This window comes from Chiloscyllium plagiosum, unplaced genomic scaffold (assembly GCF_037043375.1).
Source record: "Chiloscyllium plagiosum isolate Xiang-an unplaced genomic scaffold, Cpla_swu_hap1 HiC_scaffold_19, whole genome shotgun sequence".
Classification (NCBI taxonomy): Eukaryota; Metazoa; Chordata; class Chondrichthyes; order Orectolobiformes; family Hemiscylliidae; genus Chiloscyllium; species Chiloscyllium plagiosum.
In genome coordinates, this window is record NW_028270157.1 from 69712075 (window position 1) to 69739584 (window position 27510).

General features: G+C 40.8%; 1 protein-coding gene across 2 annotated transcripts in view; it reads left to right on the top strand.

Moving 5' to 3' along the window:
- creb3l2 (cAMP responsive element binding protein 3-like 2) overlaps positions 1–27510 on the top strand; it is a 100503-nt gene that overhangs the window by 19030 nt on the left and 53963 nt on the right. For both annotated transcript variants that reach the window (XM_087997516.1, XM_043708944.2), the window contains exons 2-3: positions 7270–7477; positions 12768–12976. In XM_087997516.1, the coding sequence (XP_087853642.1) occupies positions 7270–7477; positions 12768–12976 (417 nt within the window). The remainder of the gene's footprint in view (positions 1–7269; positions 7478–12767; positions 12977–27510) is intronic.

Genomic DNA, 27510 nt, shown 5'->3' on the forward strand with positions numbered 1-27510 from the left:
TTCTCTTGTAGCCACAAGGTTAATATCGCGAGTTCAGTTCTATTTCCGGTCAATAGTCGCTCTCAGGATGCTGGTGGGAGCAATAATGCCATTGAATTTCTGAAGATATTAAATTGGAAATGGTAATTACATGGACATTATTTGGTGCAAATGTTACTTGCCAATATTAGATTAGATTACTTACAGTGTGGAAACAGGCCCTTCGGCCCAACAAGTCCACGATGACCCGCCGAAGCGCAACCCACCCAGACCCATTCCCCTACATTTACCCCTTCACCGAACACTACGGGCAATTTAGCATGGCCGTAGTGCACGTTTTTGGACTGTGGGAGGAAACCAGAGCACCCGGAGGAAACCCACGCAGACACGGGGAGAATGTGCAAACTCCACACGGTCAGTCGCCTGAGGTGGGAATTGAACCCACGTCTCTGGCGCTGTGATGCAGCAGTGCTAACCACTGTGCCACCGTGCCGCCCCAAATGTCAGGTGTTGTTTCACATTGACATGGACCTCTTTGTTATCTGGGTAGCCGCAGTTGACACTGACAATTATCAGCGAACATCCCCACTTTTGACCTAATACAGGAAGAAAGGTGATTAAAGATGGATAGGAACTAATGCCCTTAACTGGCTTTGCATGTAAGTTGATTAATTGGAAGCCTGGGTGATTTTAATGATGTTTCATCAGAGATGAGAAGTACTATGGGTGATTTGATGGTGGGAAGAAAGCCGTTTGGTTGCCTATAATAACCCTTGCTGATTTTTTTTTAAAAAACTTGAGGAACTAAGGGGCTCTTGTGGCACAGTGTACGTGCTCTGAACCAGGAGGCCTGGGTTCAAGTCCTGTCTATTTCTGAAGATATAATGACACGGAGGTGAACCCCTCTGTTAATTAAACCAAACACCAAGAAAAGCTCGCCTCGTAATCTGTTAAAATATGACTGACCGACAACTCTCAAATTTCACTAAAGAAAATAACATTTATTTTTGTTAACAAAGAAAAGTGAACATTAACAACTATTCACAATTCTAAGCCCCCCCTTTCTCTTAATTTGCTTATTATCTGCCTCCAACTCTATAACAATACCCTGTTCCAATAAGACACATTAAAATTATATCAACTTAGTTTCAAAACCACACAACTGCTGTCATCGTCTGTGACTTCGTTCTTCTGGCTACTGAATTCCCTGAGCCGACTTCTTTCCTTTTACTGCGAGTGTGTTTCATGTGAAAAGGTACCTTAGATTGAGCGTTTCCTAATTTTTTGGAGAGCAAGAGGTTGATCTTCAGGAGTTTCTGTCTCAGTGGCAGTTGCTGTCTCTCCAATTTTCAAAAATTCAGCTTTTTTATACCCCAAACATCAAATTGTCTCATTGGTTTGATGTTGAATTTATTGTTTTGCCAAACTTTGGCATCCTGGGGCATAATTTAAACTGGTTAAATTTGAATTGTCAAAACAGCAACCAAAACTCAGGTATCCCTTTCACAGCCAAATGTTGCATATTTTCAATTTTCCAGTTCACTCTGGGGCTGCTGTCTAGCCATATATACAGGTGCTTCAAAGCTCAGTTTAGAACAGCATTCTCTCTCTCTCAAAGGTACAGTACATGCCTTCAATTTCATTACACATCTCTGAATTGGTTAATTGAGAAATACCTCCTTGTTTATCCTTATAAGAGGGCTCTTGTGGTGCATTGGACCTGGGTTCAAGTGCCATCTGCTGAAGATGTGCTTCATAACATCCCTTATTTTTCATACTTGTATCAGAATCATTTAAGAGTCAGTTCTGCAGAAGGATCACTGGACTAGAAAGGTTGACTCTGTTTGTCTCTCTTAACAGATGCTGCCCAACCTGCCAAGTTTCCCCAGTAATTTGTTTTTGTTTTAGAATTATTTTAGATTGCAAGGCAACACCAGCAAATTGCAAAATGGAATGACAATTGAACATTCTTTATACATCAGAGAGGCAAATATGCTTCTATGAAGAATTTAGGAAACCATTGTATACTAAGTTTTGAACGAAACTTTCCTTAGGATTGTCCTGATCAATCAGCACAAATTTGGCAGGAAATTTACAGACTTATTGCTGAACTTCAATCAACACTGATCAAAAGACCCTTTGCAAATCCTTGATTATAACTTTGAAAACATGCTCTTCATTTTCCAATCCTCCACGTATCTAGCAGCCTGATATGATGGGTATATAACGATACTCTTCCAAAAGGATTAGTCCGTGAGTGGAAAGTGAATTTGAGCTAATGACTGATGTGCTCTTGCCCATGCTGTGCTCCTGGCCAGGTTGAATTTGATTTTGTCTTTGACAGTCTTGTTTGTTTTGTTTTTGAGGGCCCTGCCCGATTGAACTTCACCTAATCATTAATATTTGGAAGTCTCTCCTTTTTAGCACATAGTTTTGAGGGAATTAGTGATATTAGGATCTTTAGTATCTTTGAATCAGAAAACAATGTATTGTCTGCTGGAGTTTTTTTTATTGTTGCAATTAACAATCTGAACAAATCAATAATGTGACAGTGATTATTCTACCAGATGTTTATGTTTGCTTGAGAGAACTCTTGCCATTTTTCAGTACTGTAAATTTGTGTTACACTACAATATTGGAGCGCGAGCGAAGACCTGCTTATGGATTCTTCTTGATGTCGAATGCAAAAGTTTTAAGTGACACTTGAGCATAACAGACATTACGTGTTCTGAGACAGATGTTTCAAATTCCTACAACAGTGCTAATCGTATGGAATTGTTTAGGCGAGTAGGCCTGTTTAGAACTTGTCTGCAGAGTGGTAATGAATATTCTTAATCTGAACCATGGCCAAGTTAGATTGTTGGCCAGTCAAACTGACTGGTTGTTGGTCTCACTGAAACTGTAAGTGGAAATGAGTGTGTCATTGCGTGAATGAATTGGTGATTTGGATGTGTTTCATTACAATCTCAAAGTTTCTAGCCAGGGAACCGTTTGCTTTGATTTAGAATATTAAAGATGAGAAAAAGTGTTTTGTCAAATTTAACATAATAGATTAAATACCTCTGTATTTTTGCTACTGTATCTTCTATTTTAGCATGATTTCAAATAGGAATAGGTGTGCTGTATTCATGATTGTTGCCACTTTGTCATGAACTAGAAAAATGAACTCCCTTTAAAACCAAAGCATTTTCTCAAACCAGTGAAGGCTAAGGTATTTCAAACTGAAATCAGTTTGTATTTTTGAAACAGCTATTTAGGCTAACAGCTAATGGAGATATCCATTTTAGATAAAGCCATGCATATGAATCACATGTAAGCCTATTTTGGTATCTGTTGGATTAAAATCTAATTCTAATTTAGTAGTATCTGCTTGCATAGTTTTGAGAATATTTCCACGGTTTGCGGATTGGCCAATAATTCAGAAACTTTTAGGATACTTTTCTCCACAGTTACTAAAGATTCAGTTCAGCTTTCCATCAACTCTAAAGGTTCTTGTTTTATTGAGCTGAATATTTCATAAACTTGGAGTTTCGTTTCTGAAGTTGTAGGGTGATGGATATTAATGAGGGAATGGGTCTGTGGCATGTTGGAATTGTTCCTCTTGTTTCTTTTTGGGAATGTCGGGTTAATCATGTAAACAAAATTCCATAAGTGACTAATGGAAGGAGAGTGCTGAAAGGCTACCTGCTATCATGCTGCCAGTGTTCCCAGATTAATAATTGGAGTTTGGACAGTGATCTGCTTGAGTTTCTACCACACTGCTTGCATTTTCTTCCTTTGGTTGAGCCATTGTTAGATTCACTCAGTTGGCAGATTTTGTTTCAGTGCTGATTTAGTTGAGGGTAGGAGGTGGTGAGCATACTTGCTGCTTTTACTTCATTGAGAATTTGTGACTATCTAGCCCAGATCATGGCCTTTACCTCAAATTAAAAAAAACTCTTTCCCATGTGATTAAAAATTGAACCAAAAATGCAAATTATTTTCTGTGTAAAAGTTAGCTAAATTAATATGAAAAAAATACATTGTTTGTCCTTGCGTGGTATCTCCGTGCTTGGAAATTAAATATTTCTGAAATTTGGATTTCAAATGTTTATTGCATTGTACTGTATAGAAATAGCACATTAAAGTGAGGTATGTTCTAGTGCAAATAAAGCTGAATTTAAGTAACCCTTGGTTCCTTTTATTTTTCAAAGTTAACTTTGTAAGAACCATCTCCAAGCAGTTCACCTAGGGGTCTATAGCACAACAAGCAGTTATCACCAGTCTCATGATTTCTAGGAAGCTTCTTCTGAGAAAAATTCAAGTCCAGTGAACTTTCAATGACGTCTCTTTTAAAGTAACCACTACAGGTATTTTCACAAAACTTGCAATAAAATACAGTTTGTTTTTGCAACTCCGCAAGATACAAGTCCTCTAAGCAGTATCAAATATAGGGTTTTTTTAGCACAAGTTAAAACTAAGCTAATGTAGAATGCAGTTTTTTTTCCACATGATAGGTTTTTCCTCGAGATTAATGATGCCAGGTGTTTGAGGTTTTTAAGTAGTGTAGGCTTGTGCTTTTGGAACTTGCAGTTTCAGTCTTGGCCGGCTTTGTAGTACTGCTCCGTAATTAAAGTATAGAAATGGATCTCATTTGTCAACTGAGAAACTGCCATCAAACTGGCCCATCAATGAACTGCATTGATTAAAATAAAGGCAATGACGATATTAGGTTAACTGGTTAATGCACTTCAATTACTTGACCATAACTAAACTAAGAGGAGAAAGTGAGGGCTGCAGATGCTGGAGATCAGAGCTGAAAATGTGTTGCTGGAAAAGCGCAGCAGGTCAGGCAGCATCCAAGGAACAGGAGAATCGACGTTTCGGGCATAAGCCTGAAGAAGGGCTTATGCCCAAAACGTCGATTCTCCTGTTCCTTGGATGCTGCCTGACCTGCTGTGCTTTTCCAGCAACACATTTTCAGCATAACTAAACTAAAACTAATTATTAAACATACCCTTCCTGATAACTAGCTATTAGGAACACGTGAGGGCATGATGGAATGTTTGTACTTGCCCAGATGAGTGCTGCTTCAATGGTAATTAGGTTTGACTTCATCCAAGGCAGAGTCGTTCCCAACCACCACCTTAGTCATTTGCTCTATCAACAATGCACCCTGGCTGAAATGTCTACCATCTACAAGATGCACTGCAACCACTACCAAGGTTACTTGAATAGCACTTTCTAAACCATCAATGTTTATGTCAAGAGCAGCAGATGCTTAAGAATGCTAATATCTATGCACTTCCTTTTAAATGATGCACTTTCCTACTGAGAAATCTGTTTAGATTCCTTGTTGTTGGGTTGAAATCCTGCAATTCCCTTCCTAATAGCACCATAGATATGTACTTACAACATGTGAACACAGTGGTTGAAGAAATCTATATGTTATCACCTTCTCAAGGAAGGTTAAGGTTGGGCAAGGTGTTTGATTGGATGGGAAGAGTGAAGGATATTCTATTGTGCTGCTTGTTGTTAGGCTTTAGAGAGTCTGGTATAGATTCCGTTGTCACAGAAAATATAACCTCTGAGTTCCCCTTTTAGGTCTTATGTTTCTTGTCAATGGCAAACACTAGATTGATTGCAGTGCTGGTACTGTCATTAATCTGAATGCACTTGGTCTGTCCAGAGCTGGTCATTGCCTTCGAATTGTGTGATTCAAATGCTATATTGTATGTTGCCTCTCTTTTACATATTTCTATACAGTGGGGTGAACTCCTAGCAATGCTCAAGGAGCTGAAAGTTATCTGCAGTTCCAACTCAAACATTTCATACTCCCGATATTGAGATTTTTCAAGGAACCTGTACAATGTCTAGCTTGCAAATGAGCAAACTTTTCCTAAGTGTTTGATACGTGGGATTTTTAGTTAATTTCTTCTCACCGGTGTTGACCTGCTTCCCCTTTGTGTGGCATTGCTATAACTATTCTGTTGAGATTATACATATTGGAAACTATTAAAGTGCAAACATATTCTCCCACGCAGCAACACCTCTGTGGGCGGCACGGTGGCACAGTGGTTAGCACTGCTGCCTCACAGCGCCGGAGACCTGGGTTCATTTCCCGCCTCAGGCGACTCTCTGTGTGGAGTTTGCACATTCTCCCAGTGTCTGCATGGGTTTCCTCCGGGTGCTCTGGTTTCTTACCACAGTCCAAAAATGTGCAGGTTAGGTGAATTGGCCAAGTTAAATTGCCCGTAGTGCTAGGTGAAGGGGTAAATGTAGGGGAATGGGTCTGGATGGGTTGTGCTTCGACGGGTCGGTGTGGACTTGTTGGGCCGAAGGGCCTGTTTCCACACTGTAAGTAATCTAATCTAATCTAATCTCTGCTGGAGGAATTTGTAGAGCATGAAGAACCATGCTATTGTACTATTGTATTTTAGCTAGTTCAGGTTTAACAAACAAATACAAGCTGCCTACTGCTTCTGTTTTATTGCTATCTTTTGGATCCATTGAAAGAGTATCAAACTTAATCAGTACCTTTAAACCGTATCAAACAACACAGAATACTGGAGAAACTGAGGTCTGGCAGCATCTGTGGAGAGAGAAACAGTTAATGCTTTGAGTCCAGTATGATTTCTTTTGCTCCAAGACTTTCTCTGTTTGTTTCAGATTTCCAGCCTTAGGCTTCATGTGTTACTTATTCCTTGTTTTCCTTGTGAAGATGTTTCTTTTCTTTTGTATGAGGGGGTGAAGTGAATTGAGTAGCATATTTATAACTCCAAATCATTAAGGATTTCTTCATTCCAACCACATTGAGTGCTTCTGAGTTTCACTGACTGCTGCATAGCAGCCCAACAGCTCTGGTAACGCTACTGGCAGATTCAATGTTCACCATGATCGTCAATCACTTTGTTTCATGCAAACCTGTATTGCCAAAGCCATGCAGCTATTCCTTCCATTTTAACTCATGGCTTCACCAGTGTGTCGATAAAACAACTGACATTTTTCTCAGCAAGAATTCATGCACTCACCCTTGTCCCATAGCTTCTTTATAATGTTTGTCCAGGAAAGCTGAAACAGTGGTATGTTGCCATTGCATGCAATTATCTATCAGAAGAAAGCAGTGCACTTGAATGCATTTCCCAATACAACCACTAATGTTAGAAAGAACAATTGTCCCTAATCTGTTTTCTACAAATTTCCATGACTTTTCACTAATTTTCCATGGCTATTTTATTCTTGAAAATGTTACCAATGCCAAGCTCTCGCCTGAGTTATCGTGCATAATTATTCTTCTCTTGCATGTTTCAGCACTTCACTGAAATGTTGGATGAGCTTTCCAAGGATATGCTGCATCACCTTTTCAATGATCCTTTCCTTTCGGACAAAAGTGAGCTGATGGATGCAGAACTGTCGCCTGCTCCACACATTCAAGCTGAGCACAGCTACTCTCTGGCAGGCGACTCCCGGCCGCAATCCCCACTCACACAGATCTCGACTGAAGAGGATTTCAGTGAAGGTATTAATGTGACATCTTCGTTTCCGAGTTCGGTTTCAACTTAAAAGTCTAAATCCATTTTTTAAAAAAAAAAACAGCTTTTGTAATGCCTCACAACCCTTATTGAGTTCTTTGAGGAAGTGATGGTGAAGGTAGAGCAGTAGATGTGGTGTACATGGATTTTAGCAAGACATTTTATAAGGTTCAAAGGAGAAAGTGAGGACTGCAGATGCTGGAGATCAGATTTTAAAAATATGTTGCTGGAAAAGCGCAACAGGTCAGGCAGCATCAAAGAAGGAGAATCGAAGTTTCGGGCATAAGCCCTTGTTCAGGAATGAGGAGTGTGTGCCAAGCAGGCTAAGATAAAAGGTAGGGAGGAGGGTCTTGGGGGAGGTGGGGGGGGGTGTGTTGGTAGGCTCCTTCAGAAAGTAAAGAGGCATGGGATACAGGGAAATCTGTCTATCTGGATTTAGAATTGGCTGACCCATAGATGACAGAGTGGTGGTAGATGGAAAGTATTCAGCCTGGACCCTCTCCAGTGGTGTTCTGCAGGGACTTCTAGGAGGTTTTGGGATCTCTGCTCTTGGTGATTTTTAAAATGACTTGGGATGAGAAGTGGAAGGGTTAGTAAGTTTGCCAATGACATGAAGGTTGGTGGAGTCGTGGATAGTGTGGAGGGCCGTTGTAGGTTACAATGGAACATTGATAGGATGCAGAACTGGGCTGATAAATGGCAGATGGAGTTAAACCTGGAAAAGTATGAAGTCATTCACTTTGGAAGGTTGAATTTGAATGCAGAATACAGGGTTAAAGTCAGGACTCATGGCAGGGTGGAGAAACTGGGATTGTGGGGTCTATGTCCATACATCCCTTAAAGCTGCCACCCATATTAATAGGATTATTAAGAAGGTGTATGGTGTGTTGACTTTCATTAGGAGGAGAATTGAGTTTAAGAACAGTGAGGTTATGTTGCAGCTCTATAGACCCTGGTTAGACCACATTTGGAATATTGTGTTCAGTTCCGGTTGCCTCAGTGTAGGAAGGATGTGGACGCCTTAGAGGGGGTGCAGAGGAGATTTACCACGATGCTGCCTGGACTGGACGGCATGTCTTATGAAGAAAGATGGAGGGAGCAAGGGTTTTCTCATTGGAAGGGTGAGAGGTGACTTGGTAGAGGTGGACAAGATATTGAGAGGCAGAGATAGAGTGGATAGCCAGAGACTTTTTCCCAGGGCGGAAATGTCTATCATGAGGGGCCATAATTTTAAGGTGATTGGAGAAAGGTTTAGGGGAGGTGTCAGAGGTAGATTCTTTACTCAGAGTGGTGGAAAGCACTGCGAGTAGTGGTAGTCGAGTCTGATGCATTAGCGATATTTAAGTGACTTTTGAATAGGCACATTGGAAGTTAGTACAATGAAGGGTATGCAGGTTAGTTTGATCTTTAGAGTAGGATAGAAGGCCAGCACAACATTGAGCCAAAGGGCCTGTACTGTGTTGTACTGTTCCATATTCCATGTTCTATGTTTTAATTTATGCTGGAAGTTGCTTTGTTTACAAATTGGAACTATTTTGAATAATCTAATTCTGCAGTATAGAACATTGTGTGGGAGCTGTACTGGTAGAATTGGGATTTATTCAAAATAAGCCTGGAGTCTCCAATAGTAGAGTCCTGCATCTGCATGAGAGTGCTTAGTTGGTATTTTGATGTTACCCTAGATTCTATTTTGGAGAAAGTCAAATACATTTACTTGTCGAATGCTAAATGTCCATCCAGGAGGCCTGCAGAATGAGCTCCAACAGGTACGACCTTGGGGCTTTGCCAAGTTTTCTGAGCTCAGTTGGCCTCTGGGTAAGGGTGATGTTTTGACCTCCAGGGTCTGGTTTAACAAGTTAAAAATTGAGCAGTTCCTTTTTCTGATACTGCCCAGTGACCCGTGCTTCCAAGGACAGAGCTGAGCTATAATGGTCCATTTGCTTGAATAACCAGATAACTTGTTGTCTGGGCTTAAACTTGGAGATGGTGTTATTCCATTTTGGCCTTCTACAGAGAATAGATGGGGAAGATTTTGTCAGCAGTCTGATATTTTACAGTTGTAGATCTTTTCAGTCTGGGAGAGAAAAATCACAAGACAGATCTTGTTTCATCATTCACCAGCACAGCCAAATAAGGAAACTGATTTAATTTTCTTTTTTACTCCCATACTCCTCTACAGCGAGAGGTAAAGCAATATATCTAGTGTGTCTTGAAGTTGAGGTCTTATCCGACTTTAACAAGTTGTTGGCTGGTGTGTATTACCAACTGTTTTGTTGAATATAGTACTTGCACTCTATCACAACCAGGAATGAATATTTCTGTTCTGTGGCTTAGCAGAAGAATGTTGAGCTGCAGAACATCTGATTGGAACAGTTACGTGTTACGAGTCAATGAGTATTCCTGGAATTCTGGGATAATCGCTTACCTGTGGCGAGCTCCCAATGGACTGCTGTTGGGAACTTCCAAACCGAGCATGGAGTTTTGAAGCATTGACATAGTCATTTAAAAGGCTCCAGTTTGAAATAAACAGAAAGACAGGAATTAAGTATGTACAGTATGGGGACAATGTGATGGTTGGCAGCCATTATGCGGAAGGTGTTTGGGTGATAGATTATCCTGGATTCCATTTCCGAGAAGATCCCTAATTGCCCTAGCGAAAGTGGTAGTGGAGCTCCCGCCTTGAGCCATTGCAGGCTATTTGGTGCAGGTACATCCACTGAGTTGTAGGAAGGGGTTTCCAGGATTTTGTCCCACCAACATTGAAGTAATGGTGGTATATCTCCAGGTCAGGATGGTGAGTGCCTTTGGTGAGAATCTGCTGCCTTTGTCCTTCTAGATGGTTTGGTCAAGGGCTTGAACGTGCTCCCAAGAAGCCTTAATTAACTTCAGCCATGTATCTTGTACATGGTGTATCCAGGTGCTAGTGAGTATCAGTGGCGGAGGAATGAATGTTTGTGGATGTGGTGGCAGTCAAGCAGAATGCTTTATCCTGGATGGCGACAAGCCTAGCATGTTGGGATTGCACTTATCCAAGCAAATGGAGACTGTTCCATCACACTCTTGACCAGCGTTCCCTCTAAGCTGCTACGATATTCTACACACAATAATCAGTGTGTCAATATTAATTTCCAATTCTGGAAATTGCAATTGTACACTGACCTCAGGATTGTGCAGAAGGAAAAACAGGAATGCTGCTCTTGTGCTTTATAGATGGTGGACAGGTTTTCAGGTGTCAGGAGGAGGTTATGGAGACAGGAAGATGTGTAGGGGCTGGAGCAGCTTACAAAAATAGGGAGGTGTGTCGAGTCTGGAGGAACGAACACCGCTAGTGAGGTGTGTAGCGGATAGAGGAGGTTGGAGATAGGGAAGGTTGTAGGGGCTGGAGGCAGTTGCAGAGATTGGGAGGAGTGTAGTGGCTGGAGGAGGTGACAGATAGGGAGGAGTGTAGAGGCTGAGGGAGGTTACAGAGATAGGGAGGTGTATAGTGGCTGGCGAAGTTTACACAGTTGGGAGGTTTCTAGGGGCTGCAGGAGATTACAAAAAAAGGAAGGGTGTACAGTTGTGAGGTGAGATAACAGTGATAGGATATCAAGTGGGGACTGGAACAGGTTACAAAAATAAGGATGATTCCATGATTCCCAACCTCTGGCCTGCTTTTGTAACCACTGTATTTATATGGCTAGTCCAGTTCAGTTTCTGGTCAATGGCAATCCCCAGATTGTTGATAGTATCGGATTGAATGTCAAGGGGTGATGGTTAGATTGTCTGCAGTTGAAAATGGTCATAGTCTGTCATTTGTGTGGTGAAAATGTTAGTTGTTGTTTATCTGCCTAATTTTGGATTTTGTCCAGTTCTTATTGCAAATGGATACAGACAACTTCTGTATCTGAAGTGGTGTGAGTAATGGTGAATGTTGTGCAATCATCAACTAATGTTCCCAGTTTTGACCTTACAATGGAGGTCATTGAAACCACTGAAAATTTGTTGAGCCTAGGATACTGTCCTGAGGAACTCTTGGAGCCGAGGTGACTGACCGCCAACGACCACAAACCTGTTTTGTTAGATTTTACTTCAACCAATGGAGAATTTTCTCTTTGATTCCCATGGATCCCAGTTTAGTTAGGGCTCTTTGATCCACATCGCTCAGATGCTGCCTTGATGTTGAAGGCAGTCACTGACTCTTCACTTCTGGAGTTCAGCCCTTTTCTCATCCTTGAACTTCGGCTATAGTTAGGTCAGGAACTGTGTGGGCCTGGCAGAACCCAAATGAAGGCCAGTGAGCTGTGTCTTTTTTTTTTTGAGTAAATTTGCTTGACAGCTTCCATCAATTTGCTGATGATCGAAAGTACACTAGAGTGGTATTTGTGGCTGGAATGGATTTGTCCTGCTTTTTGTGTACAGAACATACCCAGGAAATTTTTCATATTGTTGGCTTGATCCCAATGTTGTATCTGAACTGGAACAGGTCGGCTCGGGATGCAGCTAGTTCTGGAGCATAAGTCTTCATTGTTGTTACTGGAATATTGTCAGGGGCCATTTACAATATCCAGTGGCTTCAGCTATTTCTTGATTTATCGTTTGGCTGGAACCCTCAGGAGGAGACTGATGTAAGTCATCCAATCAGTAACATCACTGGCTGAAGATAGCTGCAAGTTCTTTAGCATTGTCTTTTGAACAGATGGGCTGGGCTCTCCCATTATTGATGTTGGCAATATTTGTTCCAGTGAGTTTAAATGCCAACTATCATTCACAATTTGCTGTGGCATGACTGCAGAACCTGCAGATCCAATTGGCTGGTTCTAACATTGTTTAGCTCTACACAATCATATGCTGCTTCTGCTGTTTGACATACACACAGTCCTCTATTGTCAGATTAACTCCACATATTTAGATATACCTGGTGCTGCTTCTAGAATGCATTGATCATTGAAACAAGGTCTTGAAGGTAATTGTAGAGTGAGGAACATGCTGGATAGTGAAACTACAGATTGTAGTTGAATAAGTTCTCCTGAGGGTTCACAGTGCCTCTTGGATGTAAACTCTTGTGCTGATAGATCTGTTCCAGATGTGGACAGTAAATCTGAAGAATTTGCATTATGACTTGATGAACAAAAGTAAATAGCATAGAAGGTTTTACACACTGTCTGGATGATTACATGGAAATCGTTCCCAATGCTATAAATAAAGTCCTTTCAAATATGAAACTGATTTATATTTTTTAACAGCTGTCAAACTTTGTAAAATCTGTGAAATTCTTTTTCATATTTTTCTCTGCAGATATGGAGTGTGAATCCTGGTCAGTGGGCTCTGATCTAAAGCCAATCACATTGAAACATGAAGCTCTCCTTTGTGATAGTAACTGTCTTGCTCCTTCTGTTACCTTAACAACCGCAACCACTTCTGTGGGCGATGTCGTACTTGAGACGTACAAGATGGACACAGCCTCTGTGACTGAATCAGGTCTTGATGCAATCCCAGATGGTGAGGTGAGAGCTACCCTTTGTGTCTCAGTTTGTATTTCTGGGGTTGTCTCTGAATCTTAGGCTACCCTGAGTTTGCTGATTATAAGTGGACAATTGATTGTGCTGGAATGCTAATGCTATTTAAGCGAAATGATTCCGACTTGTAATGGTAGAATTTTGCTTAGGTGTGATGCCTTCCCCTTTTACTCCTTATTATCCTTGCTAACTATCCTGAGCCATGGTAAATGGCTTATAAGCTTTGGTAACACAGCTATTAGATTTCATAGTTCCCAGTGAAGAGTCTGGGTTGAGGGATGGTGTCAGGTAACTTTTATTGCAACTTTACGTTTTCGTACAGCTTTGTTTCTCAGAGCAGTAAGGCACACAAAAGGCTTCCGAATGTTTTAACTTATACAGTTTAAACTTTGAGCACGCACATCTCCCCTTTTGATTATGATTGGTCACAGCAGTAAGTTATCCCTTTGAAATTCGCTGTTTGGTACAGCATTTTATATAGTTCAAGCTTGCCTCAGCAATTTTAATGTATTTCTAATTAAGCTAATTATATCACTGAATGACAAAGAGATGGACAGGCTTGTGGTCCACCACTTGTCCTTCATGATGTTTCCCAAATTCTCTTATCTCCCTTCTTGAGGCTTTTCACAATGGCTACTTTATTCAAGTAACATTGGCCCAGCTACACCATGTTCACTGCCAATTAATTGGATAATCACCTATTACTTCAGGACCTTTTAAATTCTTCATCACCGGAAATACAAAAGAATATTGATTTTAAATCCGTTTCAACAAAGTTATGTGGTTACACCTAATGTTCTTAATGTATTCATTCAATCCACATTTCAATGTCTGCTAATTTGTGTACCTACGATTCATTTCTCCCTGTAATGATATGGGGGGCTGCTTTTACTGTCTGAAATTGGTTTGAACCTTTTCCTATCATGCTTTTAGTGACTTTTCTTGTATATAAATGATTCTATAATTTCTTCAAACCTATATCTATGATTATCTGGAGTCTTAATTAAAACCTACTCTTAATATTGTAACATATTGATTAAATAATTCAAGAGCACTAATGTGTGTGAAATGTTCTTATCTATGTCTTATGCATAAGCAATTGCAGCTGCACATTCTATCTCAGTCCAGTAACCTTGGGTCAACAGAGCTATTCTACTTGTGTAGACTACATTAAGCAAATATTTTCCCAAGCCCTGTAACTACAGTCAGCCATGTTCTGCTGCATTAGCAAAAGGCAGCCGTCAGCCATTTCGTGTTGCTCAGTCATGGGCATCCCTAACAACAGGTCTGTCTCCCGTATATCAGCATCCCAACACAAATTAACCTTCGGGAATATAAGGACAATGGCCTATTCCAGCTCTTTTGTTTTTGTGTAGTTCTTTCATGGGATGTGGGCATTCCTGGCTAGGCCAACCTTTATTGCTCTTTTGTAATTGTTTAGAGTAAATAACATTGCTATGGTTCTAAAGTCACACATAGGCCAGATCAGTTAAGGCAGGGAGATATCTTTTCCTAAAGGTCACTCATGAACCAGATGGGTTTTATGAAAATAGATAGTAGTTACATGGTTTGCCTCTTCATTCCAGATTTTTATTGAATTAAGATCCCACTACCTGCCATGATGGAATTCAAACCCATGTACCCATTACATTAGCCTGGAGTTCTGACTTGGTAGTCCAGACTAGTCTTATGATCATATGGTTTAAATTAATACCACATTAGAATGATCACTCTTGAAGAATAACCAGCTAAATCCCATTGAGGAGTAAAGCATGAATAAGGTCCACTAATATCATTGCATTGGAATAATGCAAATCAACTGCAAATCGCTTTGATATTTCAAAGCTTCTATACAACATTAAAATGAATTATCAAGCTCTCTGTGTTTGTGCCCTGACCATTACAACTGCTGTGCATCAATCCGAAAGTAGGCATGTTTGCTACATTCTTAACACTTAAAAAAGGATATGCACACAAACTAAATACACTTGGAAAAATACAAACCTATCCTGCTTTTCCCCCCACAGTATATCTCAAATCTCATCTATTGCCAGAAATGCATCCAATGTTTCCTGAACTGGCAGGGACTGTCTTCTTCCAACTCCTCTCTGCTAACCTCCTGCACAGCTCTTCAGTGCTTTAGTCAAATATGTTCTGCCTGAGCTTTCCTAATTTGAAACTACTGTTTTAGTGCTATTTGAACCCATTGCTATATCTGATTTGCCTGGTTCAAGCTTGTCAGTTCCCTTCAATATTTTGGGAACATTAGTTATATGATCTTGATGCCTGCTCCAAGGAAATTATCTTTTCTAAAAATAAGAATCCTCTTAAATTCTTGATTCTGAACATCGGAAATTTTGTGGCAAATTTAGTTGCTAGAAACCTGAAATATATGGGAAGAACTACTGGAAATACTCAGGTCAGGAAACATCCGAGGTAAGAGAAACCGTTAACGTTTTGTCAGAATGCTCCTCAATCTGCAATTCCTATTTTACTAATGCATCAGGTTGAAATTTTTTTTAATCAGAAATGTGCGATTAGAAGATTGATTGATTGATTAAGGAAAATGATCCTGTCTCAGCCCTGAAACGATGAATAAGGACATTGAGGTTCTACTTAAGAACAAAAAAGAATCATATACGGAGGAACGTTGATTATCCGCAGGACACGGGCAGACAGTATTTCATTTGGTTAATCGAGTTCCAGATAATCAAATGCCGGATAACATAGTTTAGCCGAGCATTGGGACCTTGTGATCTTGCTGGATAATCCAATATTCGGATAATCGAGGTTCCTCTGTATTAGATATAAATAACTGGGTTCAAATGAATCTGTTGAACAGTGTAAGGAATGCAGGGGTATTCTTAAGGTGGAGATCAGGAAAGCAAAGAGAGGATAGTTTGATAAGAAACAGTCAGCATGGGGCAGGTCATACCTCATAAGCCTTATTGAAATCTTTGAGGATGTGACAAAACACAGTGTTGAAGGTAGAGTAGTGGATGTGGTGTACATGGATTTTAGTAAGGCATTTGATAAGGTTCCCCATGGTAGGTTCATTCAGAAAGTAAGGAGGCATGGGATACAGGGAAATATGGCTTTCTAGATACAGAATTAGCTGGCCCATAGTAGACAGAGGGTGGTGGTACATAGAAAGTATTCATTCTGGAGCTCGGTAACCAGTGGTGACCTACAGGGATTGGTTCTAGGACCTTTGCTTTTTCTGATTTTTATAAATGATTTTGATGAGGAAGTGGAAGGGTGGGTTAGTAAGTTTGTCGATGATCCATGAAGGTTGGTGGAGTGGTGAATAGTGTAAAGGGCTGTTGCATGTTGCAATGGGACATTGACAGGATGCAGAACTGGGCTGATAAGTGGCAGATGGAGTTCAACCTGGAAACGAGTGAAGTGATTTGGAAGGTCAAATTTTAATGCAGATTACAGAGTTAAAGGCAGGATTCGTGGGACAGAGGTAGGTTCTTTACACAGAGAGTAGTGGGTGCGTGGAATGCCCTGCCAGTAGTGGTGGTAGTGTCAGATATATTAGTGATGTTTAAGTGATGTTTGGACTGGCACATTGATGATAATATAATATAGGGTATGTAGGTTAGTTTGATCTTAGAGTAGGATAAAAGGTCAGCAAACATCGATGGCCAAATGGTCTGTACTGTGCTGTACTATTTTTTTTAAAATCTATTTTTATTGAAAAATAGATTTTTTAATATTGATTAGATTAGATTACTTACAGTATGGAAACAGGCCCTTTGGCCCAACAAGTCCACACCGACCCTCCGAAGAGCAACTCACCCAGACCCATTCCCCTACATTTACCCCTTCACCTAACATTATGAGCAATTTAGCATGGCTAATTCACCTAACCTGCACATCTTTGGACTGTGGGAGAATGTGCAAACTCCACACAGACAGTTGCCTGAGGCAGGAATTGAACCCGGGTCTCTGGCACTGTGAGGCAGCGGTGCTAACCACTGTGCCACCATGTACAATAAATACAAAGCAATACAATTCAAAACAGTACAAAGAAAGAATACCAAAAAAAGTTTTTAAAAAAAAACCAAAACGCCCTCATGTACAAATGTATAAATATGTATTTCAAAGAAATGAAAAAGACCTAACTACTTAAATAATAACCAACAACAAACATTATTATTAATAATAATAATACAACTCAGCAAAACAAAACACTAACCTTTGAATATTGAGAGCATTAATTGTCACGTATTCATGCATTCGCAGTTCCCCCTCTCTAGATATTGGACTCCTAAAACACAATCGTTATGGTTATATAAAAGTCCTTATTAGTGTGGCGGACAAATCTGTGTTCAGGCATTTCAAAAAGGGCCACCATGTTTTATAGAAATTCTCAGTTTTGTGGTGTACCACACTTGTAAGAAAATTCAAGGAGATATGCTCTATAATAATCTTTTCGCCAACCCAACAGGCCTGGGAGATTTTCAGACACCCAACCTAACAAGATATTCTTGGAGAGAAAGTGAGGATGTTGAAAAGTTTTTTTTTGTGCGCATCTACAGGGAACACACTGGGCAAGCCAAGAAGGAGAGAAATCGGGTCCTTCTCCATCCTTACACCCTAAATCCCCTCCTTTGCACCCGCCACAACATTCCAGTATGTTTGAAGCCTGCCACAGAACCAGAGACAATGGGTAAGAGTGCCCATACTAACTTTACACTTGGGGCATGTTGAAGATACCTCTGGTTTAAATTTTGACAAACGATCCAGAGCCAAGTGGACGCTGTGGAGAATCTTCAAATGTAAAGCATGGGTTCTATTGCAAGTTGATATCTTTCTTGCATTTTCCCAAATATCTTCCTATGCCTCTGAGGAGGCCTCAGCGCCTAGCTCTCTCTCTCCCAAACCGTGTAAAGTCAATTGAACTCACCTGAGGGGGCACTCCCCAATTGATGATATAAAGTTCTGACAGAAAGCGTACTTTCAGTACTGAGCACCCTCCTCTCTGTCAGATTTGTAGGAATCAGTCAAAAGTGTAGTTTTTTTAAAATAAAATCCCTAACTTGAAAAAAATGAAAGAGGTCCCTGTTAGATAACCCATATTTCTGTGCTGACTGATCAAAGGACATCATTGTACGTCCCTCAAATAAATCACCCCTGCACTACACACCTCTAGCTGCCCAATGTTTGAATCCTGAATCATCATCCCTGGTTGAAAACCTGGCATACCCACCACAAGTATAAGAAAAGATGTTTTGCCAATATTGCCTTCCCCCTGCCGAATTGCCCTCCGTGCTTTAACAGGATTGATAACTATTGGGTTATGGCAATATTCCTTAACTGTCTTCATTTTGTCCAAAAACAGCAAGCTTGTAAGGGGGCACATTGCCTGAGAGGTTTCGATATCTAAGTAAAAACAAGGACTGCGGATGCTGGAAACTAGAGTCTAGATTAGAATGGTGCTGGAAAAGCACAGCAGGTCAGGCAGCATCCGAGGAGCAGGAAAATCGACGTTTCGGGCTAGACTCTGGTTTCCAGCATCTGCAGTCCTTGTTTTTACCTCGTTGATTTTAACCCTACTGCGAATCCTCTGGCAAGGATGCCTGTCTTGAAGAAGTTTTCCTCCTCACTGTACAAGAATCTCAGTGAGTGTCTCTCTCTCTCACTGCAACCCCCAGGTCATCTCCTCTGCCCTGAAACTACTCTTTGCTACCTTCCACCCACCCTCCTCTCTGACCTATCACCTCCATCTCACCTATTGTACTCTATGCTACTTTCTCCCCACCCCAACCCCCTCTCATTTATCTCCCCACTTCGCAGGCGTTCTGCCTCTATTCCTGATGAAGGGCTTTTGCCCGAAACGTCAATTTTCCTGCTCCTCGGATGCTGCCTGACCTGCTGTGCTTTTCCAGCACCACTCTAATCTAGGTTTCAATATTTAACCAGATTGAAAGAGGTCCCCACAAGCCCAGTCACTCACTCAAGATAAAAGTGAGTTTAGTTGATAGTTTTTACTGTCTGAAAGATCCACTCCCTCCAGTCTGGGGCAATTGCAGTTTAGCCAGTTTAATAAGGGGCCACGTATGATGCCAAATAAGAGATGAACCAGCCGTTCAGTCTCCTGAACATTCACTTATAAAAAAATCAGGGGGAGCATTTGTGTAGGGTACAATAAATGGGGGAGAATATTCATCTTAATAAGTGCTATCCAACCTAACCATGAGACTGGAAACACCTCTCATCTTTTGTTTCATTTTGTCAAATAATTGAACAAAATTACTTTAAACAACCGATCAAGAACTGTAGTGATGAATGCGCCCTAATACATAAAACTCCCCCGTGACTACTTAAATGGGAATCGAGATTCGCCCTCAAGACCTAGCCCATTCATAAGACCACCCATAGGCATAGCCTCTGATTTAGCAAAATTAATCTTGTACCCCAAAAAGGTGCCAAACGCACTGATGCATTGTATCAGGTGAGGCACCAAAACTGCTGGATTTGACAAAAAAAATGAGGACATCGTCCATGTACAACGAAATCGTATGTAATTTTGACCCCACTTCGGGAGCCGATATATTGGGATCCCTATGAATCGTCTCCGCCAATACTTCAATCACCAATGTAAAAAGCAATGGCGAAAGGGGACAGCCCTGTTGGCTGCCCCTAAAAATGCTAAAATTGTTTGATCATACCCCATTGGTGATGACCTCAGTGAGAGGGTCACTGTAGAGAACCTTTACCCATCTTATAAAGGCTTCGCCCAAGCCAAACTGCTCTAGAGTATAAAAAAAGGTATGGCCACTCAACTCAGTCAAATGCCTTCTCTGCATCTAGAGGTATCACCAATCCCTGTATTGACTGGTGTTGACACACTTGAATTACATTAAGCAGCCTCCTAACATTATTGTAGGATCTGCGGCCCTTTATGAATCTCGTCTAATCCTCTTTAACAATAGAAGGTCACACAGTTTCCAGCCTTAACACAAGAGTCTTAGAGAGGATTTTAAAGTCATCATTTAAGAGGGAAATGAGCCTGTAATAAGCACAATCCTCCGGGACCTTCCCTTGTTTAAGAGTAAGCAAAATATTGGCTTCTCTTAGATGGCTGGAGATGATCATGACTGTATGAGTCTTTGAACATGTTGAGTATCAGGCCTGACTATATGCTTGTAAATTCCTCATAGAATTCGCTGGAAAGCCCATCAGGACCGGGCGCCTTTCCACTCTGATGTTGCTTCATAGCCTCCTCCACCTCTTGTTACTGTGGAGAAAGAAATAGAGGCTAGAGAACTCGAGGAAATAAATATTGATGTTTGAAAACAATTCAGATTGAGGTCTTAGAAAATGTAGATGTGGATAAATCTCTGGGACTTGATCCCAGAAGTTTGTGGGAAGTTAGGGAGGAAATTGCAAGGCTCCTTGCAGAAATATTTACTTCTGCTATAACAACTTTCTTCAACATGAATTGGCGTTTACACAATTGAAAAATTTCGGTTGTTATTTGTAGAAAGCAAACTTTCCTTACCTGTATTGGTTATAACAATTCCGGCCCCTTCAGTGTAAATAGCACAGCTATTGCATAGTTTTTTTTTCTAATGCGAGATTCACGAGAACAGATCTAATGCATTATGTCAGAACTGACTGTATTTCTATCATCTATAAATATGGGGAAAGGTGCCAAATGACTGGAAAGCATTGTGCCTTCGCTTAAGAAGGGATGTAAGGAGAAACCTGGGAACTATAGACCTGAGAGTCTGACATCGGTGGTGGACAAGTTGTTGGAAATGATTCAGAAAGATAGGATTTATATGCATTTGGAGAGGCAAGGAATGATTAGAGATAGTCAGCATGGGTTTGTGTGAGGGAAGTAATGTCTTATAAATTTGATTGAATAGAAGTAACCAATAAAATTGAAGAGCAGTAAACATTGCTTACTTGGACTTCTTCAGTGGAGCCTTTGACAAAGTTCTGCGTATTAGACTGATTAATAAATTTAGATCACATGGGATTCAAGGTAAGCTTGCCAATTGGTTAAAAAATTGGCTTAATGAAAGGGAGACAGAGTGATGGTAGACTGTTGTTTTTCAAACTGGAGGCCGATGACCAGTGGTGTTCCATGGGGATTGGTGCTGGGTCCACTTTTGTGGATCATTTATACTAATCATTAATATAAATGATTTAGATGGGAATATAGAAAGCATGGTTAATAGGTCTGTGGATGACACCAAGATTGTTGGTATAGGGGATAGTGAAAAAGGTTATCTAAGATTACGAAGAGGTCTTAGTCAATTCGGTCAATGGACTGATGAGTGACAGATGGAGTTTAATTTTGATAAATGAGAGGTATTGCATTTTGGTAAAATAAACAAAGGCAGCACTTATACAATTAAAAATAGGGCCTTTGGTAGTGTTTTAGAACAGGGAGACCTGGGGGTTCAGGTACATAATTCTTTAAAGTTTGCAACACATATGGGGTGGTTAAGAAGGTGTTAAGCATGCTTGCCTTCATTGCTCAGACCTTTAGGTATCAGACTTGGGACATTATGTTGAGGTTGCACAGAACATTGGTAAGGCCTGTTCTTGAGTATTGTGTCCAGTTGTGGTCTCGTTTTTGTAAGAATGAAATTATTAAGCTAGAGAGGTTTCAGAAGTGATTTACCAGGATGTTAAATAAAAACTGAAAGAACTGTGGATGGTGTAAATCAAAGATAAAGAGAGAAGTTGGGGAAAGGCAGAGCAGGTCTGGCAGCATCTATAAAGAGAAATCAGTTATAGTTCCCAGAGCTGTTCTGAGGAAGGGTCACCGGACGCAAAAAGTTAACTCTGATTTCTCAGATGGTGCCAGACCTGCTGAGCTTTTCCAGCAACTTCTGTTTTTGTTTACCAGAATGTTGCTGGTAATGGAGAGTTTGAGTTATAAGGAGAGGCTGGATAGACTGGGACTTTTTTCACTGGAGTGTAGGAGGTTAAGAGATGACCTTAGAGAGGTTTGTAAAATCATGAAGGGTATAGATAATGTGAATAGGTTGGGGGATATCAAAACTAGGGGCAATATTTTAAGGCGAAAGAAAAAATATCTAGAAAATACATATGGGGCAATTGTTTTGTTTTAATAGTGATTCGTGTGTGGAATGAACTTCCAGAGGAAGTGGTGGATGTGGGTATAGTTACAACATTTAAAAGACATTTGGATAAGTTCGTGAATAAGAGCTGTTTGGAGGGATATGGGCCAGGAGCAGGTAGGTGGGACTAGTTTAGTTTGGGATTATGATTGGCCTGGACTGGTTGGATTGAAGGGTCTGTTTCCGTGCTGCATGACGATACCCTTAGTTAAATAGGTGCCAATTTAGGGAAGGTTAGAATGTTGAAAAGAGAAGTATTTAGCATGATTAAAATAAATGGATAAAAGCAAATTACTGCGGATGCTGGAATCTGAAACCAAAGAGAAAATGCTGGAAAATCTCAGCAGGTCTGGCAGCATCTGTAAGGAGAGAAAAGAGCTGACGCTTCGAGTCTAACTGACCCTTTGTCAAAGCTGGTCAGCTGAGCTTTGACAAAGGGTCAGTTAGACTCAAAACGTCAGCTCTTTTCTCTCCTTACAGATGCTGCCAGATTTGCTGAGATTTTCCAGTATTTTCTCTTTTTTTGGTTTAAAACAAATGGATATGTTTGAAGGCAGCTTTCCCAAAGACATGTAAGATAAAGATACCTTATTTAAGGCACAGGAGCTTGTGACCATAATGATGTTAATAGATCAAGAAAACTAAATTTAAAAAAAGCATCAAGAACAAGGCAATCATTATTGGTTAAGGTCATTTCCATTATTTAAAATGAAGTATGCTTCTAATCTGAGGCTTCATGGGAGTGTGTGTGGAAGGGGGATGTATTGATATTTAATCAAGTTTGATGATTAATTCACACAGTGAAACAAATTTAACCTGTAATGAATATGCAAGGCTTTAGAAGGTGGGACTTTGAATAATAATTCAGCGCATGACACCTTAGATTGACCCATACCAAGGTTGAAAACAACATTTTATCCATCACATTAGCTCCATTACCTATTCAGTCCATCACATTTTGCCAGTGTGTGAAGGATGTTCCATATAGGTAAGTCTTGTTTATCTCGTTTTGTTCTTGGTACTCAGGATGTACTGCTAGGAAACTGTAGGCAATGAGGGTATGTAGTTTGAAAGAAGTGTTGAATTGTCAGCTGTTGAAAGTATGGGTCAGGGTATTGTTCTGAGAGAACAGAAAGTTATTTTCAACATACAGGTATTTGAAGACAAAACTGAGTTGAGGGCTTAAATGAAGTCAGATTTATTGAAGACTGTAACATTCCTGTTCAATTCTAGATTCACTAAAAATGCTGCAGTTTAATTAGCTATTCAGCCAACAAGGAACAATAACAACTTGAGTTCATATGTCTGCCAAAATGCCTAACCATTGTTCAAACATTGGTAACCTCTTTAATTAGAGGGGTGAAGTAATTAAACACTCCTCAACAGTGTTTTGGCTTTCCACATTGGGAAGTTTCCACTGCAGATAAAAACACGTGTGGAAATGAAAGACAGAGGCTCTGCCAGATCTTATGAAGTAATTACTTCTTTTACATTTGTCAATTGATGGGCTTCAGTTGATGTTCTAAGAATATATGGAGTTTTAAATACCACATCTAATGAAGCATGAATGAAAGTAAAACCATAAAAGCAGCTTTATAGATGCTGATGGTTTACCCTGGAGGTGGGTACAGGGTAATATTGCTGAGGTTCCATCCTATGTTGGGTAGTTGCAATGCTTTTGAAGTGCAAATCCATCACTTAGAGCAAGAGACAGCTTTTAAAACTTCTATGTTGCTGTGGTTCTGTTCGCCGAGCTGGAAGTTTTTGTTGCAAACGTTTCGTCCCCTGTCTAGGTGACATCCTCAGTGCTTGGGAGCCTCCTGTGAAGTGCTTCTGTGGTGTTTCCTCCGGCATTTATAGTGGCCTGTCCCTGCCGCTTCCGGTTGTCAGTTTCAGCTGTCCGCTGTCGTGGCCGGTATATTGGGTCCAGGTCGATGTGTTTGTTGATGGAGTTTGTGGATGAGTGCCATGCTTCTAGGAATTCCCTGGCTGTTCTTTGTTTCGCTTGCCCTATAATGGTAGTGTTGTCCCAGTCAAATTCATGTTGCTTGTCGTTTGCGTGTGTGGCTACTGGGGATAACTGGTCGTGTCGTTTCGTGGCTAGTTGATGTTCGTGGATGCGGATCGTTAGCTGTCTTCCTGTTTGTCCTATATAGTGTTTTGTGCAGTCCTTGCTGGGATTTTGTACACTACATTAGTTTTGCTCATGCTGGGTATCGGGTCCTTCGTTCTGGTGAGTTGTTGTCTGAGAGTGGCTGTTGCTTTGTGTGCTGTTATAAGTCCTAGTGGTCGCAGTAGTCTGGCTGTCATTTCAGAGATGTTCTTGATGAAACTGACAACCGGAAGCGTCAGGGACAGGCCACTATAAATGCCGGAGGAAACACCACAGAAGCGCTTCACAGGAGGCTCCCAAGCACTGAGGATGTCACCTAGACAGGGGACGAAACGTTTGCAACAAAAACTTCCAGCTCGGCGAATAGAACCACAGCAACGAGCACCCGAGCTACAAATTTTCTCACAAACTTTGAAAACTTCTGTGTTTTACCCAGTTAAAAGTAAAGAGCCTCTTGTTGATTATAAGCCAAAAAAAGGTACAAAAGTATATGTCCTGGTTAAAGGTGAATGTCAGCTCATACTGCTAGGGTACTTCTAAGCTCTCAGAACTCTACCATTTCTAATTTATGTTTGTGTCTTTGGTTCAGAAGACGTCTGCCCCAGAACTAATCACATGCCTAGCCAAGCTATTCTTGTACGGTTACAACATTAGCATCTCCATAACAAATGGAAAATTGCTCGGGTTATGTCCTTTGTACAAAAGTAGAACAAATCCAAACTGGCCAATTAATTTCCCCTTGGTCCACTCTTATCCATCAGCAAATGAAGGGCTCATCAACAGTGCAGTCAGGCAACATGTGCAAAGGAATAATGTGCTTTCTGATACTCAGTTTGGATTCTTCCGCAGCATTACAGCTTTGTCCAAACATGGGCAAAGGAGCTAAACTCCAGTTGACAGTACTGTTCTTGACACCAACACTCTGTAAGGTATCAGGAAATCCTAGCAAAATCGGAATTGATGCAAATCAGGATAAACGCTGGGAGGAGCCATACCTAACAAAGAATAAGATGTTTGTTGGATGTTAATCATCTCATGCTCAGCACAAGTTTGCAGTAGATCCTCAAGGTCAATGTCCAACCATCTTTGTTTACTTCACCAATGATTAGATTACTTAGAGTGGAAACAGGCCCTTCGGCCCAACAAGTCCACACCGACCCGCCGAAGCGCAACCCACCCAGACCAATTCCCCTACATTTACCCCTTCACCTTAAACTACGGGCAATTTAGCATGGCCAATTCACCTAACCTGCACATTTTTGGACTGTGGGAGGAAACCGGAGCACCCAGAGGAAACCCACGCAGATACGGGGAGAATGTGCAAACTCCACACAGTTGTCTGAGGCAGGGATTGAACCCGTGTCTCTGGCGCTGTGAGGCAGCAGTGCTAACCACTGTGCCACCGTGCCGCCCACCTTACCTTTGATTGCACAATGTTCAGTTTCAAGTGCAGTTCCTCAGATACTGAAAGAGCTTGTGTTCATATGCAGCAAGACCAAGACGACGACAAGGTTTGGACTGATGTGTGGCATAAATGTCGCTTATCACTTTGGTGCCACCAATGCCCATCTCCAACAAGGAAGAATCTGACCATCACCAATGTTCAAATTACATTACCATCAATGAATCTCCATAAATCAGGAGTGTGATGGAATACTCTTAATAGGATCAAGTTGACAAATTAATGAGGACTTTAGGATGACAGGACTGTAGTCATTAATTTCTTATACACGATGGCGAAGAAAATTAAATGTAACAGCCGCTCTAATGAGTTACAGAACACTTTCAAACTTTGTACAGATTACAGCATGCAGATTGCAATTCCCATACCGTCATATTATTTTTGTTTCCTACAGTCTTTCATAGGCATTGTCTGTTCTTCACCCAAGGCCTCTGATAGTGTGGCCTTTTACACAAGTAGCCTTGACTGTCTGAATGTCTTGTTTGTTCTTCATTTCTCTGTACATCTGTGGTTCCCATATGTTTTGCATATTACTGTCTAGACAGCTAACACTTAATCCTTACCTCCTTTAACTCCGCACTTGCCTGGATGAATGCAGCTCCATCAGCACTGAAGAGGCTTGACATCAGCCAGGACAAAGCAGCCCTCTTCAGAATGGATAAATTGTGATAGGCTGAATGGGCTTTCAAGGAGAAAGTGAGGACTGCAGATGCTGGAGATCAGAGCTGAAAATGTGTTGCTGGAAAAGCGCAGCAGGTCAGGCAGCATCCAAGGAACAGGAGAATCAACGTTTCGGGCATAAGTCTTCCTGAAGAAAGGCTTATGCCCGAAACGTCGATTCTCCTGTTCCTTGGATGCTGCCTGACCTGCTGCGCTTTTCCAGCAACACATTTTCAGTTCTGAATGGGCTTTCTAACCTGTAAGGTTTCATGTTCTAAGGAGCAGATTCCTTTTGTCATTTTAATTTCAGTCTCTAACCACTAGGTGGTGATGCATCATATTTTCTCTCCAAGTACACTTTAAAATGCAGCTGAAATATGTAACATTAACACAACATTACCATCTTCCTGCTTGAACACTCTTGGATCATGAGAATTGAAGCATTAAAGTAACATTAAAAAATTAAAACAAAATACACTGCAAATGCATTAAGGCTCCTTCCAAATCTGTGACTTCTCCCAACTAGATAGAAAAGGGCAGCGCACACATGTGAACATAACCACCTACAAATTCCCCTCCAAGTCTCAACTGTCTTGACTTGGAAATGTATCGTTCTTCCTTTACTATCGCTGGGTCGAAGTCATGGACTCTTCCTGACAGGACTGTAGGTGTTCCTGCAGCCCAAGGACTGTGATGGCTTAAAAAGTAATCACACCACTATCATCTCTAAGGTAATTAGGGTTGCACAATAAATTATGGCCCAATCAGGGATGCCCCACGTGTCAGGAACAATGTTTTGTTTATAAATTGTATAAATTTGCCAAACTCTGGCACTGGAATTAATAATAGGAGCTTACAAATTACAAATGAAACTAAGTACAATATGTAAGTGAGCCAAAGAATAAAAGATAACTCTTAATGCAGGCACTTTGAATTAAGAATGAAGAAAAGGAGGAAAATGTTATATGGAATAAGGGTGCTGTCACTGATCCGCTTTTGCCTATACTTTGTCTTGAGCCTGACATTATTAAAGGTAAAGAATACACTACTTTCAAGAAGTGCTTGTCTTGCTTAACAAGGTGGTTTATTGCATGATACTGATATGTATGACTACATTACTAGTCTAACATGGTTACCAGGACACTCAGAATTTGTGTAGAATATGTCACAGGGGCAG